General features: G+C 42.9%; 1 protein-coding gene across 1 annotated transcript in view; it reads right to left on the reverse strand.

Annotated features, from left to right (window-relative positions):
- PGAP1 (post-GPI attachment to proteins inositol deacylase 1) overlaps window positions 1-7033 on the reverse strand; it is a 113030-nt gene extending 105997 nt beyond the window's left edge. The window contains exon 1 of the mRNA XM_075179964.1: window positions 6725-7033. Coding sequence (XP_075036065.1) covers window positions 6725-6856 — 132 coding nt within the window. The 5' untranslated portion in view covers window positions 6857-7033. The remainder of the gene's footprint in view (window positions 1-6724) is intronic.
- Window positions 7034-21449: the final 14416 nt, after the last annotated feature.

Below are 21449 nucleotides of genomic sequence, written 5' to 3' on the forward strand. Positions count from 1 at the left end.
CTGCTATCAACAAAAAAAAAACTTTGAAAAGCAAAGAAAAAACCTATTACCAGTGAACAGTGTTCACTGTCTCTTGGAGCTCTTCTGATGCACAGCCCTTCTCCTAGGGCACCCAATTCAAACTGAGGTATGTGGGGAATTGGTGGGAGGGATATGCTGTCAGCAGGAAAAAGTTAACTCTTTAGGTGCCAGACTCCTCACCTCCCTACTCAACCCCATGGTTAAGCAGTGTCCCCCAGATGGATGAAAGAGAAATAACGATTTCCTATCTCAGAATATATACAATATTAAAAATAAGTGCATTGGCAATTATATAATTATGCGCCCTGCGCTATTTCCCTTACATAAATTGATACCATAAGTTATTTATGAGTGATCCAGTCACATCATGTATCCATTTATTTTTCCAAATAGGGCCTCCAACATTCCAGGATCCAGACAAGCAGCAACTGATCCAGCAGCCACAGGTGGTGAAAGTGACATGTAGGAGAGAGCAGGACAGTCTGCCAACTGTCCTGAATCTGTTGGGGCACGCCAGAATTTGGGCTGTTTCGCTTAGTTAGAATTTGGTCCGATTGAAAGGACAGTTGGGGGGGGTATGTCCCGCTTCACACTGTACTGCTCATGAAGGTAGAGCTGCGTGCAGCTAACAGTAGGAGTGCACACAGTTTTGTCTGTGTATGTGTCATAAATGATAACCCCCCCTGTCTTAAGTGTCCCGGGCCCCACGGAGCCTTATTCCAGCTCTAGCGGTACTTTAGTGGTTCTTGCATTGATTCCATTGCCTGCCTTCTACATTGCATTGGTCCAATTCTCAGATCACTTTGTTGAACATATGGCCAGTCGCCATTGCACTGACAAAATTATTATTCCTGCCTCCTTTGCACTTACTAGATCACCAGCAAACCCTTGGAATAGCTCTCCCCTTCACTTATGCCATTGTCTGCCAACCCTCCCTGCGCTGTTAATAAATCAAACCACCACCAATCATAGGGCACATTTAGGACTCATACATAGTTGTTACAAAAGAAGTGTTTTCTTGCTTGAAAACATTTTACCTTTCTGGTGATCGCACTGCATAGCCATTTATTATAAGGATAATTTTTAATGCATTTTTTTTTAAACACAGTACACATTTTTATATATTAAAAGAGTGAGATTTGACAGGTAGTTTACAGCTCATGATGTCAGGGAAAGATGCAACAGTGCGGTGAGATGCTCATATGCTGCTCTGGTAGACTTATCAAATAGGATTCTGCCGACATGTTTCGTAATAGTTAAACTTATTAAACAAAGTCAGATATGTTTCTATGAAGGGAATTTTGGAATGATATGTTAGTAGGCAACTAAAGAAGTTTGAGCACAGAGACATAAACCAGTCGCAGATAATGTAAAAGGATTCATGTCTTTTTATAGCACAGGACTGGCAGCTTTTTCCCTGCATTGCTTTAAAAATGACCCACTGTGTCTTAAGTCATCACATCCAGGTTTTCCTAAATGTTACTACAAATTCCACTAGTTCTAAATCCCGCCTACTTTTGTGTTGGCCCCACCCACACAAGGCCACTTTATTTTTTTCCAGGGCCACTTTAATTTCCCAATCCGCCCCTGGCTTACGCCCACTTTCTGGGCATGTGCAGAGCGGTTCTGCTAGCACTTATTGTTAAGCAGAAGATATGACACTCTATTTGTGACTGATCATTACTATGCCTCAGCTTACGTTCTTTATGTTAGTGCTCTTTTTTTATCTTAGTTTTTAGGATTCATACAATTCTGTGTCTCTAAAACCCTTCTCTATTTAGTGGGTATAATTCAGTCTGCTATCACTCGTGCTAGTGATCACCATATTTTATCACTAATGGTTCCTAACACCTTATAATTCATAGCAGGCCTTTTTTAAAACAGATATAGAGATATATTTACTAAACTGCGGGTTTGAAAAAGTGGAGATGTTGCCTATAGCAACTAATCAGATTCTAGCTTTCATTTATTTAGTGCATTCTACAAAATGACAGCTAGAATCTTATTGGTTGCTATAGGCAACATCTCCACTTTTTCAAACCCGCAGTTTAGTAAATATACCGCATAGTTTTGAAGAAAAGTTGAAGCTTGTGATTTGCTGTCTGGAGAGTTCCCCAACGGACAATATATTATTTATTTCTGCAAATTAACCCCCCAATACATCCATTGACATAAGACTATTGACAAATTGTAATATACACCTAAAAAAAAAAATCTCAAATAACTCATAGTGTTCCTTAAATGAGCACCAACTTATGCAAGTTAGTTTATATTAAAAAGAGAGATGAATAAAAAATTATAATCATAATGAATGGCAGCTGCGGCTCCTGTAATCAACAGGCACACAGTGCCAAAGGGTTAACTCCAGGCACCTATGTGTATGGAAAATGTATATTTAAACTAACTGTGTGTATATGTGTATGTTTGAATAATAAAACATGTACTTAACTTCCCTGGTGCAGGAGCAGACACATGGAGCCTTCACCCCCCGGCAGCCAGCTTGCAGTGGCTACCAGAAGGGTTTACAGAACAGCCTCCAGGATTCAAATGAATGCAGGAGATGCAGCGCCTCCTGAGGGACTCAACTGGCTTAGCAGCATTCTGGAGCTCAGAGAGCAGCAGCTAGGGGCTGCCTTTCCCCTGGTACTATTTCCAGTCGGAAGGGGGGGCAGACTCCAATGCAGGGGTCCCTGGGAGTGGTTTTTGTCTCCTGCCATAGACTCTCTGGCACCATGGGAGGGGATGAGGCTAAGCCCCCCTCTCTCTGGCAGCTCGTGGATGGGGGGGGGGTATACTCACCACTGCCTCTAGCAACCATGTAAAAAGGTGTTAACCCCTCCAGGCTGATTCATGCAACGTGCACGTGAATCAGGTTGGTTAAAGGAGCAGGAGGCTAGATCACCTCCTGCCAAGTTGTGTATGTAAAACTGTAGAAAAAGAACCCTGTTGTCCAGGTAAAGTGTATTATTCCATCTGTACTTCTGGATGATCACAAGTATCTCCAACTAGTGTGTAAATATTCTTGAGCAATAAAACATCCCTGCTTGAAGATTCTGCCTGAGGCCCATTACCTGCTGTATCCTGTGACCAACAGATAAGACATTACACTCTAATCCACTCCCCGGCTGTCCTGTGTTGAACCCAGCCTCTCTGGACAAAGAGGCCCTGCAGAAGCTATACCAGCTACCCAGAAGTGAGCGGTGCTAGGTGCCACTGAAGGAGCCTAGTGGTGGTAGCCAAAGTGGTCAGTAACAGACGGTTACTGATGGGGAGAGAGAAAAACTGCTTAACTGTACAGAAAGAACATCCCTTCATCCTTCTACCCTCAACAGACCGGGTGGTGGAGTAAGCCAATCAAGTCACTAGTAGTACACCACAGTGTAAATTTAAAATAGAATAATAAGTGTCCAATCATTAAAACTCCACCATTCCACTCTGTGCTCTGGAATCAAGATGTCACATGTGTTGCCACATAGTGGTGCCCCATTGTTTTCCACCACTAGTTATTATTCTATTTTAATTTTACACTACGGTGTACTACTCTCCTTGTATGTTTTACTTTAATACACTATATTTTTTGGTTTGTATGACACTAATGGATTGAATAACCTCAGAAGAAAAGAAGATACAGCTACATCAAGAGTATACAATTTAAGTATTACATTTTTTATTACAATTAATTTATCACAGCTATTAGAGAATCCATGAGTGCGTAGATGTATTTGTATTTATACTGATTCACATGCTAACTCCATAAATTTGCCTGGATTGGGTAAAGAGTAGGAGACTGGATTACTTCTTGCCAGGTTATTTGTCCAGAACGTATAAAAAGAGCTACTTTGTCCATGTGAAATATATATTCCATCTCCACTTGAGGATCACAAGTACTTTTAACTAGTGTGTGATGGTCCTCATAAGGACTCTTAAGATCAATAAACCATCACTGCTTTCAAGATTCTGCCCAACGCCTATTGCCTGCTGTACAATGTGATCAACAGATAAGAGCTTACACTCGAATCAGTTCCCCGGCTGTCTCTGTGTCAACGCTTTACCTGCTACCCAGCAGCCCTGACACAAAGTTAGCAGTCAGAAGAAACTGGCCAGAGTCCTGATTCATAATAGGTAATCAGTCACCAGCAAAGAGTTGCTGCAGCAGCTATACTAACTACCCATAAGGAAGCAATTTCAAGTGCCGGAGAAGGAGCCTGGTGGTGGCAACGACTAGACTACTACAATAGTGTGCAGTTGGCACACTACTGACAGTAAGGAGGAACACCAAATAAAAAAACATTGAGTGAAAGATATGCTAGAAGAGCAAGCCCAGATTTCTGGTGGCAGCACAGTCGAGAGAAAATCAGGGTGGCAAAGCAAGCCTGTCCTGTCAGCTTATAACTGGTGGCATTTGTGGGAATAAAAGACATAGTGGAAAAAGTAAGACCATTCTGTCTCAGGTGGTCACTAGTAACAACAAATTAAGGTGCCTCTTTATTCACCAGTGCAATCTCCCCCAAAGGACACTTACCGTGAATCAGCCGCAATTTGAAGGATCCTTCAAATTTATGATTGTTGCATCGCAGCAAATATCGTGGATATCTGCTGCTTTGCATTCTATTTTGTTTTCTGAGCAGTGCCCATAAAATAGTATGGGAACTGCTCCCTAACAAGTTCCGAAAATTATTAATTTTCGGAAACTTGCTATGTTAATGTACACCAGCTGAAGCTGGCGTTCATCTTCGTAATTGATTTTCTCTTCACTTTTCATTTCTGTCCAGCTCCCAGCGCATATGTGGAGGGATCATGTGAACCCACCCTGTCACATGCTAATTTGTCTTTCTTCATTTTACACTAGGCTGCTCTCTGCGCATGCGCGACTTTTGCTGTCAGCGCATGAGAACAACGATTACAAAGAAGCCGAAGAACATCACTGAAGGACTGCAAGAGAAAAGAAAGTGTTAGGTAAGTGATACACTTAACAGGAACAACCGTTTTTTGGAACGGTTGTTCCTGTGTTGGTTTTTTTCATAAATATGAAAAATTGTTCAATCCTTATCAATGCGATAAGGATTGAAAACTATTTTTCATTTTATGCAGTTGTTGGTAAATGTTGCCAATAAGACATACAATAGTCCGAGTTGCATAACCATCATAAGAAATACTCCCTACATTAAAAAAGGGAAAGAGAAAAAGGAGGGAAGCAGAGAGAGGGTGAGAGAGAAAAGAATGAATGCATAATGTATATACACCCACATATATAAAGCAGCCACACAGATATAACAAATTGTGTACAGATTTCCTAAAACCCCAGTTTGAGAATAATGTACCCAAACATGAAGAAGTTATTTAAAATGGTATAACCAAAACTTTGAAAATATGGGAGTAACAATTTATTTATTCCAAGTTCTGAAGAGACTTTAACAACTGTCCCCGACCCTAGCTTGACAAAATGACTGAGTTCCAAGGACACAAATAGTTAACTTTCTTTAAACTTCAGGACATTGACCTGAGACACTAAACCAGTGGTTCCCAAACAGCCGCGGCTCCCGGTGGTAAACAAGGCGGGGGCAACTTGGTAATTCTTTTGACTTGGGGGTGCCTTGAAAAAATTATGGAGACCCTAAGGGTGCCTCGAACTGAGAAAGTTTGGGATCCACTGCACTAAACCATTCCAATGTAGTCACACACACACACACACACACAATAAAAGCTGACAAATCTATTAGCATTAGCATAAACATTAGTTTACAAACTGCAATATCAAGATTTGTTCTTTCAAATTCAAGTCAGTAGTAGTTTCTAGTTTTAAAAAAATAAATTAAATTAGTTCAATTAATGTTATAGTTATAAACCTAATTATGCATTTACACAGCACCATTTTTTTAATTAGTGCTGTAATATTTATATGAGATACACAAACAAAAACAGTGAAGGGACATATCCATACCACCCCATCTACACACTTCTTTTCTAGCTTTTAACAAACCACCCTTACATTTAATTCATAAAATGATCAGCAAAGAATTAACACATAAAAGGGCATTGCTAAAAAAGAAGATTTAAAAATAAATTATTTTGCAATGATGGAGTTCAGTAGAGAGCTATATTATTAAAGAGAGAGTGCAGGAAAATTTTATTTCCTGTCAGTGCAGCTGTGGAGCATTTTCATTCTTCCATGCGCATATGGCAGCTATGATGTTTCAGTGCCTTGGAAAATAAGAATATCAACTGCCTGTTGCAGGAATATTGTATGCAGAGTTATTGTTTCGTACTGTAAACACATGAGAAAAACTAGTGAACATTTTGGGCCATAAATTGGATTACTAACAATATTCAGATGTAATAATGAAGTTTAGAGTCATACATTATTTCAACAAAGACAGCATACACACAAGGGATAATACAAATCAGTTTCCCTTTCTGTCCATGGTTTTGGAAAAATTATGCTCTCAATTACCTTATTAAATATATATATATATATATATATATATATATATATATATATATTATTAAAAGATCATTTTAAAAAATCCCACACTCACATGAGAGCAGTTACATACGAAATAAAGTGAACTAATTAAATCATTAGCATATAGCAGGGTATAGTGTTAAGGTTATACATCCATTTCAAATGATCAGTACAACTCTTAAAACATGTAAATGTAATGTAATGCACTTCATCAGATTATTTACATTGGCGTTTACTTACCTGATACTCTGGATACTCGAACATGTAGGTCATAGTGCATCTGCTCATTTCATAAACGAAGAATACATCTCGAATACCTAAAGCTACTAACAGCACCAAGAAACCATTAAATATAGCACTTGTCCGCTTCATTTATTAATTATAACTGGAGGTCCTCTGAAATGAACAATCTATACAGAAAATTGATTGTAAAACGTGGTTTCTCATATAAAATACACTGCCTTCCACAGACGACTACAGCATGAGATGTTTAAGCCTTAACAGGAGAAGAATACAAAATACTAACTACACACTATACAGAAAAGCTTTACTTCCTGACGATCGCATGAAACGGACTCGCCGATTGGGAAGTGTTCTTTCATTTCTATTGGCAATTGTAACGCTAAAATTGATTGGTTATCTGTGAAAGAGTTCCTGTAATATGACACTTCACTGATTAGAGTTTTGTATGGGCGAAGATCCATGTATAGTATATCATATATTGTTTTAAGCACAATTACTTTTTAATAAGGTTCCATCCGAAATTAAAATGCACTATTTTTGAAACAACTATACATTGACAAAATAGTTGATTTTTTTTTGTCATGTGTTTTTATGAATGGAGTGTGCCCCTTCCTTCATAACCAAACCAATTCACAATTTTTTCACAAAGATGTCAAACTTGTCCATTTCATGTGACAGATATATGCAGGGCCGGACTGGCCATCTGGCACTTGCCAGAAGGGTCGATGGCTGAGTGGGCCGGTCCGGCTTCTGGCCCTGTCGGGTCCCGGCGCTTTATGTTTAGCGTGGCCGTGTGAAGTGACGTCATGACGTTGTGCTTGGCCGCGCAACGTGATGTCATGACGCCATGCGCAGCCGCGTAGGAGCTCCCTCTCAATGAGCGGTTCAGCGGTTATTTGCCTTTTAATTTGCTGCCTTCTTAGTTTTGTATTAAGCCTTGATCTGCCCTTGGTAGTGAATCAGTTCATAAAGTAAAATGTCCTCTGCTAGCATATCTGTCTTTAGCACGTAATCAATTACAACAAATGTTTTTCAGTCTATAAAGAAACCATTTAGATTTAATTATGCACTTTGAGATGACAAATATTTACAACTTTTGGATAAAAATACCACATTTGTAAATTTTGCAAATTGTATATTCTAGACAGCAATGGTGTAGGATGACACTCCATATTTCGAAGTACCATGGTTTTCATTCAGAACAACAATATGGAAACATTAATCTATGAGACACAGTGTACGATTGGATATACTGGACTGGATGACACATTGAGGGCGCAGAGTAAATGCCAGCAGACTGATGATGTAAATGTTTTCGATTAAATGTTTTCTTTTTAGTATTGGAATTCCTTTCGGGGGATAGGGACAGGGACAGTTACTGGAGGAGGGGGGAATAAGTGAACATGTCTACAGGGGGGTGGAGTGAACATGGCTGTGGAGGGAGTAAGTGAAAATGTATGTTAAGAGAGTGTGTTTGTGTGCTATGTTAATACAGTGTATGTGTGTGTGCTATGTTAATATAGTGTATGTGTGTGTGCTATGTTAATATAGTGTGTGTGTGTGGCCGCAGTATTTTAATTGGGCGTGTGTGTGTGATGCAGTATTTTAATTAAGCGTGTGTGTTTAGCTGCAGTATTTTAATTAGACGTGTGTGTGGCCGCAGTATTTTAATTGGGAGTGTGTGTGTGATGCAGTATTTTAATTAAGCGTGTGTGTTTAGCTGCAGTATTTTAATTAGACGTGTGTGTGGCCGCAGTATTTTAATTGGGTGTGTGTGTGGCCGCAGTATTTTAATATGGCGTGTGAGGGAAGGGAGGATCTTAATATAGTGTGGGAGGTAGGCTATTTAATGGTGGAGTGTAGGTGGGGCTAATTATTTAAGGTGAGGTGACGGGACCTTTAATTTAATTTAATGCTGGGGTGGTTTGGAGCTATTAATTGAACATGGGGCTGATTTTGGGGAGAAGGGCTATTTATTGACTGTGAATATGAATTATTTAATGCCGGGGATGGTTGTGAAAAATGGTTATATTTATTAAACGTAAATGCTATTTAATTTATTGCTGGGACTGTTTGGAGGGAGGAAAATAGGTTTTGAATAAATGGGTATACTGTTAATTTAATGTTGGGGCTGGTCGGAGGGAAAAATGTCTACTTATTAAATGTTCATATTATTATTGTTGGGAATGGAGGGAGGTCTAATTATAAAACGTGAATGCTACCAAGCTCATTGTAGTTTTCTAAATCTCATGTGCCCATTTTTTTCAAAATAGGGCATCCAGTATTCCAGGATCAAGACAAGCAGGAACTGAGCTAAAGAAACCAACTGCCACAAGTGGTGAAAGAAACAAGACAGGTAGGAGAGAGCAGGACAGTCTGCCAACTGTCCTGAATCTGATGGGACAGCCCTGAATTTGGGTGGCTGTCTCGCTTAGTCAGGATTTGGTCCGACTGCAAGGACAGTTGGGAGGTATGTCCCGCTTCTCAATGTACTGCTTGTGAAGGCAGAGCTGTGTGCATCTAACAGTAGTGCACACAGTATTGCCTGTGTATTTGTCTAAAATTTGTCTAAAATGATAACCATGTTACGTAATAGGGGCCCTGCTGTCTTAAATACCCTTGGTCCCCCGAGCCTTCATCCAGCTCTGGTTAGGGGAAGGGACACTACCTGTAGAGCAAGCCGAGGAGCTCTAAGTATCACAAGATTTGGTAATCTTGTGAGACAAAAAGCTTCCCTGCTCTTTCTACAGGAAGTTCCCACCCTGATGGATGTCAGCAGCACAGAAGCATAGAGAAGTACAGTGGGCTGGGGGTGTCAGAATGTGGCTGGGAGAGCATGATAAATGTAATGTTTTATTACAATATATGTATCAATACACCATGTTGACCACACCCCAGCACAATGTGGTCACGCCTATTTTGGCGCCGCCACTAAGCAGCGGCACATAGTTTACTTACTGCTCGTCTATGGAGGGGGGCACCAAAAGTTCCCAAATTTCTCTTGCTGGTCCTGTACATACCATTAGCTGATACTGGTAAGCACTATGCTACAAATAGAGAGTCAAGCTGCACGTAATTCATTTGTATCTCACGGGACAATGTATAACAGTGACCTTTGCAAAAAGTACTGTAATATTATTATCTGGAATAGAGGTGGGCCTGTGTGCTTTAAATGTCAGGGCTGATTTTTAGTCCCAGTCCGTCCCTGGTTATATGTCATACTTACCAACTTTAGTAAGTTTGTTTCCAGAAGCCTGCTGGGGAGGTCTGCGTGATGGGGCCCCAAAATTCGCGTCATTTTGGTCCCGCGCCCCGTGACTTAATGACGCGAATGCATCATTTGACAGCGGGGGCGGGGCCAAACGCCACGATTCACCGGGAATCGCAGCGTTTGGGACCTAATTCTGCCCACTTCACTAGGAAGTGGGCACTTCCTAGTGAAGTGGGCAGATCCGGGAGAAGTCCATGAGACTCTCGCAAAATGCGGGAGTCTCCAGGACATTCCAGGAGAGTTGGCAAGTATGATATATGTTTGGTGCTAGCAATTTTTCAGCAGTGAATATGGGGTCTTGTCGCTGGATCACTTTTAAATAACTTATTGTATACATTAATTTTAATTATTGGCGCAGTGAGCTGATATATATCATTGCTAATGTACTGATTTTTGTATTAAAATTGTATTGATTTCTGATGCAGTAGGCATATGTTGGAGGAAATATGTTTTTGTAAGAATGGAAGAAAGGAAATCCCATGCTAATTAAGCCTTTTTTTCCCCTGTGAGTGACCAACACTTATTGTAGCCTGAATACACAGCAAGAGGTCATTACCTTTTATCCTGTCTTGTTAAAAAGATAGATGAACTACATAAATGATGCAAGCCGCAAGTAATTTAGGAAATCACAGATTGATGTGAATTTAGTTAAATCCAAGATTTAAAGAATATATTACAGCCTGATGCTTAATATCTGATGCAATATCTCAGACTTTGTGGCAGGGCCGGATTTACCGCTAGGCAACCAAGGCACCTGCCTAGGGCCTAGCGGCTTTCTGGGGGCCCAGATGGGGGGGACAAGGGAGGAAAAAAAAATGTGGCCCCTCCCCCGATTCGCGGCATCGGGGGAGGGGCTGGTGTTAGAGTTAGGGGTATAGGCTGTAGTGGGTAAATCCCCTGCAGCCTAGTTACCTTGTCACATCAATATGACATCACAGTGTCATGTGATCTCAGCGGTCACATGGTACACTGTGTTAGGCGGGCTGCTTGAAGTCTATGGCAGGAGCTTCCATCATTTCTGTTCCTGTAAAAAAAAAAGGTAAGAACAAGAAGGTGTGTGTGTGGCTGCGTGTAGCTGCAGGGCACAGGGGGAGCATGTGTGTGTGTGAAGCTGCAGGGCACAGGGGGGCATGTGTGTGCGTGAAGCTGCAGGGCACAGGGGGGGCATGTGTGTGCATGAAGCTGCAGGGCACAGGGGGGGCATGTGTGTGTGTGTGTGTGTGTGAAGATGCAGGGCACAGGGGGGCATGTGTGTGTGTGAAGCTGCAGGGCACAGGGGGGGCATGTGTGTGTGTGAAGCTGCAGGGCACAGGGGGGCATGTGTGTGTGAAGCTGCAGGGCACAGGGGGAGCATGTGTGTGTGTGAAGCTGCAGGGCACAGGGGGGGCATGTGTGTGTGAAGCTGCAGGGCACAGGGGGGCATGTGTGTGTAAAGCTGCAAGGCACAGGGGGGGGCATGTGGGATGGAAGCTGCTCTGGCACAGGGGGGCATGTGTGATGGAAGCTGTTCTGGCACAGGGGGGGCATGTGTGATGGAAGCTGCTCTGGCACAGGGGGGGCATGTGTGATGGAAGCTGCTCTGGCACAGGGGGGGCATGTGTGATGGAAGCTGCAGGGCACAAATGGGGCATTTGTGTCTAAAGGTGCTGGGCAAAGGGGGGGCATGTGAATTAGAAGTCTGTTCCCCACACGGCCCCTCCTCAGCCAACAATACCCTTACAACACTCACCAGCTTTTCTTTGATATTCCCCATGACATGTGCTCATTATCTATTCCCTCACATGACCCGCTGCCTCAATCCTGACACCTCTCTTACCTCAAAATGAAAAGAGGCACCCTTTATAGCTTGTCATTTCACTGCTTTTTTGATTTCAAGTGCTGTTTTTGTTTAAAGTGTGGATTTGGTTCCAGTAAGGATTGCTGTGCTGTGCTGAGAGAGTGATATAGTTTGGGGAATTATTCTGTGTGTTTATTGAACGGGATTCGTTTTTGTGTGTGTTTATTAAGTGTTTTTTTTTGTTTTTTTTCCTTTTCTCTGTTAGAGCTAGTGGGTGTGGTTTAATTGCATAGTTGATACAGCTGGTTAGTGCAAGCTCTATTTAACAGGAGGTAGCAAGCGATTTCATTGAGCTTGTGATTTCACTGCTTTTTTGATTTCAAGTGCTGTTTTTGTTTAAAGTGTGGATTTGGTTCCAGTAAGGAGTTGAATCCAGGAAGGGGTTTAATCTGGTAAGTGGCTAGGAAAGGCTAGTACTAAAGTTCACTGTAGGCTATAAGAAGTTAGGTTAGCCATAATAAGATGAGTAGTAGCAGGCTTGATGATCTCACTCAATGCATATCTTGTCATATGTATGCACACTTGGAGCAAGTGTTCCAAGGTTTATACCTCTGTGAGAAATGTGAGCAATTGGTCTCTTTGGAAGCCCAGGTAACTGATCTAAAGCAGACCATTGCAACATTGAGAGACATTGCCAACCTGGAGCAGAGTTTACAGCTCACCGTTGATGCGTTATCTGAGCAGGGTGGAGCAGAGACAGAGGAGGATGCACAGGTAGGCAGCTGGGTAACAGTTACTAGGGGTAGCAGAGGGAGGAAGAGGCAGGCCAGTTCTGAGCTAGGCAATCCCAGCAGATTTGCCAGATTGGATGAAGATACTGTGGAAGGCAGTTCAGAATTGGTAGAGTTGGATGACACTGCTTCCTCTAGCAACCAGGGGAATGGTCTCTCCAGCACAGAGGGGACCAAAGTTACTCAGGGACCCAGGCAGATTGTGGTGGTAGGGGATTCAATTATTAGGAAGGTAGATCGGGGCAATCTGTTACCGGGACCGTGCATGCCGAACAGTGTGTTGTCTCCCGGGTGCTCGGGCTCGGCATATTGCGGATCGGGTGGACAGATTGTTGGGAGGGGCTGGGAATGGTATTTTCGGAAATACTACCTGTGCCACGCGCTAGTCCAGGGAGGCAGCGGGAGATTAGGGAGGTTAATGCGTGGCTAAAAGATTGGTGTAGGAAGGAGGGTTTTGGATTCTTAGAGCACTGGGATGATTTCTCGGTCAGTTGCCATCTTTATTGTCGTGATGGATTGCACCTGAATGAGGAGGGGGCTGCAGTGCTAGGGGAGAGGATGGTTAGAAGGTTGGAGGAGATTTTAAACTAGGCTCCGGGGGGGAGGGGCAAGCAAGTATTTATGGGATAGACATTGAGAGTAGTAAGGAGGAATTTAACAAGAGTAAAGGGGGTGGAGAGGGGGGAAAGGGAAGCATAGCCGATAAGGAGCGGCCCTTTTTAAAGCAAAAAGAAATACCTAAGGGAGGCAATAGACTTAAGTGTATGCTTGCAAATGCAAGAAGCCTGACAGGTAAAATGGGGGAGTTAGAACTAGTAGCAATGAATGAGCAGTATGATATTATAGGTATTACTGAGACCTGGTGGGATGATACACATGACTGGGCAGTCAACTTGGAAGGCTATTCTCTCTTCAGGAGGGATAGGGTAAATAAAAGGGGAGGAGGAGTATGTCTTTATATTAAGCCAGAATTAAAACCAAGTATTCAGGAAGTTATATACGAGAATATTGGTGATAATATAGAAGCATTGTGGGTGGAAATATCCAGCGGAGGAAAAAGTTCAGAGAAGTTTCTGATAGGGATATGCTATAAACCGCCAGATATTAGTACGATTGAGGAAGCCCAACTTCTACAGCAAATTGAAAAGGCTACACAACTAGGTCAAATTTTAATTATGGGGGATTTTAATTATCCGGACATTGATTGGAGTACTGAGACCTGCGGTACAGCTAGGGGAAATAGGTTTCTGAGCACGCTAAAAGACCATTACATGTCCCAATTAGTTGAGGAACCAACTAGGAACCGGACTATACTGGACCTAGTAAAAAAAAATAATGTAGACGTAATATCAAATATTCAAGTAAAGGAGCACTTGGGAAACAGTGATCATAATATGGTCTCATTTGAAATTAGTTTCCAGAAACAACAGTATAAGGGATCAACTAGGACTTTAAACTTTAAAAAGGCAAATTTTAATATGCTAAAGGAGTCTATAAAGAGCATAGACTGGGACAAAGCCTTTGAAGGAAAAAATACGGAAGAAATGTGGGCTGTCTTTAAAATGTTGTTGGAAACATACACGTATAAGTTCATTCCTATGGGAAATAAATGTAAAAGAATTAAGTCTAAACCAATGTGGCTAAATAAAAAGGTAAGGGAAGAAATGGAAAGGAAGAAGCGTGCATTTAAATTGTTTAAGTCTGAAGGGTCAGAGGAGTCCTTCCATAGGTACAAGGAATGTAATAAAACATGCAAAAAGGAAATTAGATTGGCTAAATTAGAAAATGAAAGGCACGTTGCAAAAGAAAGTAAGACAAACCCCAAAAAGTTTTTTAAGTATATAAATGGCAAAAGGATTAAAAAAGATAATAAAGGGCCCCTAAGAAGTGAGATGGGTGAATTGATAAATGATACTAAGGAAAAAGCAGAGATATTAAACACGTTCTTTTCTTCAGTATTTACCAGAGAGGAACAAATGGCAGGAGTAATACATAAAAATGGAAATGAAACCATGCCATTAATTAATACTTGGTTGTCAGAGGAAGAAGTCCAAAGGCGACTGAAGAATATTAAGATAAATAAAGCTGCAGGTCCAGATGGCATACACCCAAGGGTCCTTATGGAATTAAACTCGGAAATAGCTAGACCGCTATTCTTAATTTTCAGAGATTCAATCTCATCAGGCTCAGTACCAAGGGATTGGCGAATAGCAGATGTGGTGCCGTTGTTTAAAAAGGGGACGAGATCACAACCAGAGAATTATAGACCTGTAAGCCTGACATCAATAGTGGGGAAACTACTGGAAGGTATTTTAAGGGACAGTATTCAGGATTACTTGGTACGCAATAAAATTATTAGTGGGAATCAACATGGATTTGTGAGGGATAGGTCATGTCAAACTAATCTAATTAGTTTCTACGAGGAAGTTAGTGGGAACTTAGACCAGGGCAGGACAGTAGATGTGGTCTACTTAGATTTTGCAAAGGCCTTTGATACAGTGCCACACAAGAGGTTGGTTTACAAAATAAGGGAACTGGGTCTAGAAATCAAAATTTGTACTTGGATCGAAAACTGGTTAGAGAATAGGGAACAGAGAGTTGTGATAAATGGAACATTTTTTAATTGGTCAAAGGTCTTAAGTGGAGTTCCTCAAGGTTCCGTGCTGGGACCACTCCTTTTTAATATATTTATTAATGACCTTGGTGATGGTTTAGAGAGTAAAGTTTCTATTTTTGCAGATGACACTAAACTCTGTAAGGTAATAAAATCAGAGCAAGATGTAGCTTCTCTACAGAGGGACTTAAATAAACTGGAGGATTGGGCGGCTAAATGGACTATGAGGTTTAACACAGATAAATGTAAGGTTATGCATTCAGGGATCAAAAACAAGAACGCAATCTATAAATTAAATGGAATTAATTTGGGAGAATCTATAATGGAAAAGGATTTGGGAGTGCTCGTAAACAGTAGACTTAGCAATAGTGCTCAATGTCAAGCAGCAGCTGCAAGGGCAAACAAAGTATTGGCATGCATAAAAAGGGGCATAGATGCAAGGGAAGACAGTGTAATTTTGCCACTGTATAAATCATTGGTAAGACCTCATCTTGAATATGCAGTACAGTTCTGGGCACCACTCTATAAAAAAGATAATTTGGAACTAGAAAGGGTTCAGAGAAGGGCGACAAAATTGATAAAGGGTATGGAGTCATTAAGTTATGAGGAAAGGTTAGCCAGTTTAGGCATGTTTACTTTAGAAAAGAGGCCTCTAAGGGGAGATATGATTACTATGTACAAATACATTAGGGGTCAATACAGAGAGCTTTCATGGGAACTTTTTACCCCAAGGACCATACACAGGACACGTGGTCATCCCCTAAGGTTAGAGGAGAGGAAATTTCACAACCAGCAAAGGAAGGGGTTCTTTACAGTAAGGGCAGTCAAGATATGGAATTCATTGCCAGGGAAGGTTGTGATGGCAGATTCAATAGATATGTTTAAGAAAGGGTTAGACAAATTTTTAGCGGAAAGGTGTATCCAGGGATACGACCGTTAATTTAAAATAAAGGATAGTAGTGGATATAGGGTATAAATTGGATTGCAATATTGAGTCTGGGGGGATTTTCAAAATTGAAACAGATGGGCGGTTGCCTACTCTGGATTAATTTCAAATATAAGTGCAGGATCGCAGGAGATCCAAAATAGGTTGAACTTGATGGACTGGTGTCTTTTTTCAACCTCATCAACTATGTTACTATGTTACTATGTTATATTAATATAATATGTGTGTGTGAGGGGCCAGTGTATTTATATTATGTGGGTGTATGAGGGGCTGTTTGTGGGAGGGAAATAGGTTTGTTTTTAAATGGTAACACTATTAATTTAATGTTGGAGCTAGTTGGAGGGAAATAGGTCTATTAAATGTGTATGCTATTAATTTAATGTTTTGGTTGGAGGGAGGTCTACTTATAAAATGTGGGTGCTATATTGATTTAACACTGGGGCTGGTTGGAGTTTACTATATTTCGTGTACCCATTTTCCAAATAGGGCCTCCAGCATTCCAGGATCCAGACAAGCAGCAGCTGATCTAAAGACACCAGCAGCCACAAGCTGTGAAAGTAACGAGAACAGGTAGGAGAGAGCAGAGCAGTCTGCCAACTATCCTGAATCTGGTGGGATTTATATTATGAGGAGGTCTGACTTGTTTAAATGTTGCACTATGGGATTCATGCAGAAGACTGACATATTAACATGATTATTGCATTCCAGCACTTTTTCATGTTTCTGTAGGTAGAGGGCTGCAGTCAGTAACTAGTGGCGGACGGTCTGTGACGTGGTAGTGATAGGAGACTGCTGTTTTTTTATTACTGGGCTTGCTAACCATGAACTGCAGTTTCTTGACATGTTAATTATGATTAATACCTAAGTTTAGTTAAAGATAAAGTACAAAGTGGGGGGGCCCAAACCAATATCTTGCCTAGGGCACCATGAGGTCTAAATCCGGCTCTGCTTTGTGGTGCCAGCTAGGAAGGGGGATTGGTTACCCCCTGCCAACTTGTGTGTCAGAAACAGTATATAAGAGCTGTATTTTCTATTTCAACTGTATTATACCATCTGTACTTCTGGATAATCACTGGAACCTCCAAGTAGTGTGTAATGATCCTTGCAAGGACCCCTTGAGCAAATAAACATCATTGCTTGTTAGGAACCCCTCCAGCCGGCACAACACAACCCGGAATCTACTCTGCCAATCAGGTGTTCACTGGAGCCCCTGATGGTGGGGACAGACTAGGCCGCTGACTGACAGAGGGTCGTGAAGTGGGCACCGGCAGGGGGAGAACCCAGGCAGGCGGAGTGAGATACACTGCTGCAGACTAATTGCTCATACAGAGCAGGGCCAATCAGGGCTTGTCCCTGAAAATACCCAGGTGCAGGCTAATGCCTGTAAACCAGAGCTTAGATTAATCAGCCTACAGGCTGCCTGACATGCGCATGCGCCCGCCTACCGCCATGGTGACGGCCGGGCAGGAACAGGAAATGACGTCCCGGTCGTCAAGGTGACGGCTGGGACGCTGGAGCGCATGAGAAGCGAGCCGCGGCGGCTGTGAGTACCGCCGCGGCTCGTGACAGTACCCCCCCCTTGAGGAGGGGTCAAGGAACCCCGACACCCAGGTTTTCTTGGAAATTTCCTGAAGAACTCCTTCAGTTGTTTGGGAGCATGAAGTTGTCTCCGCGGAACCCAAGAGCGTTCTTCTAACCCGCGGTTCCTCCACTGTACCAGGAAGTGCACATGCCCTTGCACTTTTTTAGAATCAAGGATTCTTTGAACCACGAACCTTTGTGGCCCGCTGGAACCTCTCCCAGGCACACTAGAAGACTGGACTTGACCAGGGTATAGAACCGGCTTCAACAGCGAACAGTGAAACATGTTGGGGATCCTCAACGAGCCCGGAATTTTTAACCTAAATGCGACTGGATTCACCTGCTTGATGATGAGAAATGGCCCGATGAACTTAGGACCCAACTTCTTGCAAGGCTGTCTGAGCCTGATATTTTTTGTAGACAGCCACACTTTCTGGCCAACTTTAAGGGAGCAGGTGGTACGATGTCGGTCCGAAAATATTTTTGCCACAAGTGAGGCTTGTCTCAATGATGAGTGTACTTTCTTCCAGATAACTCTGAGATCTCTTGCAGTGGAGCGGATATCTTGGGTACCAACGGACTGGAGTGAATACAGGGAGTTAGATCTGGGGTGAAAACCATAATTGCAGGAGAACGGAGAGATTTTAGTAGACGAGTGACAGGAATTATTACAGGCAAATTCCGCCCAGGGTAACAAGGAAGACCAATTATCGTGGAACTCCGATGTGTAGCATCGTAGAAACTTTTCTAGGAACTGGTTAACCCTTTCAGTTTGCCCATTTGACTGAGGGTGGTAGGCGGATGATAAACTGACCTTGATTCCGAGAAGGGTACAGAAGGATCTCCAGAATTGCGCTATAAACTGAGAACCCCGATCAGAGACGATGTCAGTAGGGAGTCCATGGAGCCTGAAAATATGTTGAATGAATAAGAGAGACAAATTCCGAGCAGAAGGCAGTTTGGTTAACGGAATGAAATGTGACATTTTGCTGAACCGGTCTACCACGACCCAAATCGTGTTATGTCCTGCAGAAGGTGGTAAATCCACTACAAAGTCCATAGACAAGTGAGTCCATGGTTTCGCAGGAGGGGCCAAAGTAGCTAATTGGCCTACTGGACGGATCTTAGGAACTTTGTTTCTAGCACAAATCTCACATGAGAGGACATGACTCTTGACGTCGGCAGACATGGATGGCCACCAGACCGTGCGGGAAAGGATTTTGAGCGTCTTGTAAATTCCAGGGTGCCCAGCAGCCCTACTGCAATGTGCTTCCGCAAGAACCGTCTTTCTTAAGTGGACTGGAACAAAAAGTCGTTGCTCCGAAGTAGCATCTGGGGCTAATCTCTGGAATCTCTGAAGTGTGACACTCAGATCTTGGGTTAACCCAGCATGGATTACGGAAGGAGGAATAATAGGCTCAGGGTTAGTAACTGGAACATGGTGTGCCATGAAACTCCTGGACAGAGCATCTGCCCGGACATTCTTGGAACCTGGTCTGTAGGTGATCAGGAAATTAAACCGGGTAAAAAATAATGCCCAGCGGGCCTGTCTAGGGTTTAAACGCTTGGCTGACTGTATATATTGCAAGTTCTTGTGGTCGGTAATGACAGAGATCTGATGCGAAGCACCCTCCAACCAATGCCGCCACTCCTCGAAGGCCCACTTGATTGCCAATAGTTATCTATTACCGACATCGTAGTTGGCTTCCGCTGAAGAGAACTGACGGGAGAAATAGGCACATGGGTGTAGACGATTAGTATGAGGATCCTTCTGTGATAGGATGGCGCCGGCCCCGACGTCCGAGGCATCGACCTCAAGAACAAATGCTTTAGCTGGATCTGGATGTTTAAGGACCTCAGCTGAGATAAAGGCCTTTTTCAGGCTTTTAAATGAGGCTACTGCTTGAGACGACCAATTAGTTGGGTCCATTCCTTTGCGGGTCAAAGCGACAATGGGAGCCACAATGTCAGCGAAGTTGTAAATGAACCTTCGATAATAATTGGAGAAGCCCAGAAACCTCTGTACCGCCTTTAGATTGTTGGGTTGTACCCAATCCACAATAGCCTGGACCTTTGTTGAATCCATAGAAAATCCCTCAGAAGAGATTACGTAACCTAAAAAGGATACCTTCTGCACCTCAAACTCACACTTTTCCAGCTTGGCGTAAAGGTGGTTTTCTCGCAACTTTCGTAAGACTTGTTTGACGTGAGTCTGATGTGCGAGTAAAGATTTGGAATAGATGAGGATATCATCTAAATAGACGACCACAAAACCACCCAGGAAGTCTCGGAGGACCTCGTTGATCAAGTCCTGGAACACTGCAGGCGCATTGCTGAGGCCAAACGGCATGACCAGATACTCGTAGTGGCCAGAGTGCGTATTGAAAGCCGTCTTCCACTCATCTCCTTCTTTGATACGCTTCATGAAGGTCGATTTTAGTGAAGACAGTAGCCCCTCTTAACTGATCAAACAACCCTGAGATGAGCGGAAGGGGATAGGTGTTCTTAACTGTGATAAGATTCAATCCCCGGTAGTCAATACAGGCTCTTAACCCTCCGTCCTTTTTTGATACAAAGAAGCATCCTGCTCCTACGGGAGATTTAGTGTCACTCACCGGACTGTGAGTGCTACTTCTCGAGTGTTTAGGAACCGTGGCCGTCCGCCATCCTGAGGGTCTGCGCATGTGCAGCCCTTTCAAACCTTCAGTACATGTTCCTTTTAGTTAATTGGCTGATCAGGCAACACTCCCTATTTAAAGCACCTGTGGTCAATACCTCGTTGCCTGATCTTGGAGTCTCATTCCCCATGAGCCTCTGAAGGTGTTCCTGTGTTTCCTCGTGTATTTCAGCTCCTGCTGATTCCTGTTGTTCCTTGGTGGTTTCCAGACCACTTCAACTCTCCTGTGTTTCATCGTGACTGCACCAGCTGATTCCTATCCGCTGCCTCCGTGCTTCTACAGTTTCCAGTCCACTTCAACTCTCCTGTGTTTCATCGTAACTGCACCAGCTGAATCCTATCCGCTGCCTCCGTGCTTCTAGAGTTTCCAAACCACTTCAACTCTCCCGTGTTTCATCGTGGCTGCACCAGCTGATTCCTATCTGCTGCCTCCGTGTATCTGCAGTGTCCTGCTCATCGCAACCCTCCAGTGCTCCTCGTGTCTGCAGCCAGCCGATCCGCTGTCTCCGTGCTTCTACAGTGTTCCTGCTTGTGTCAACTCGCCTGTCTGCATCGGGTCAACGCTCCGCTGCTTTCATCTCGGCTAGGCCGCCTCTGCTCTCCTGTGTTCTCCAGGTGTCCAGTTCTATATGCTGCTGCTTCCTGAGTGTTGTTTACATCCTTGCTGGTCTACCTACTGTGCGCTGCGCCTACTTGGTTGCCGCTTCCACCCTCCTGGGACTTCGTATCCTGCCGGCCTCCAGCCGTTCAGGTCTCCCTGCACCTCTCTCTGACAGCCTGCTCTCCTGAACCACGGTATGCATACTTCTCATTGACTGTGCTGGTGTATTGCATATCTAGCTGGACTGAGTTGTTCTCCTCTGGAGTTTCCTATCCACTGAGACTATTGCTATCATTTGACTGTGTTACCTTTTAGCCTGGATAGTTCTTGTGACTTTATATATTTGTGCAGTGCTGCTCAGTTATTACTATTTTGTGCATATCATCGTGGGATCAAGTTCAGTGTGCCCGTGTATACTCTGCATTGCATTTATCTCCCCGTGCTCCTCCTCACATATATATTTC

This window comes from Mixophyes fleayi, chromosome 7, assembly GCF_038048845.1.
Source record: "Mixophyes fleayi isolate aMixFle1 chromosome 7, aMixFle1.hap1, whole genome shotgun sequence".
NCBI lineage: Eukaryota > Metazoa > Chordata > Amphibia > Anura > Limnodynastidae > Mixophyes > Mixophyes fleayi.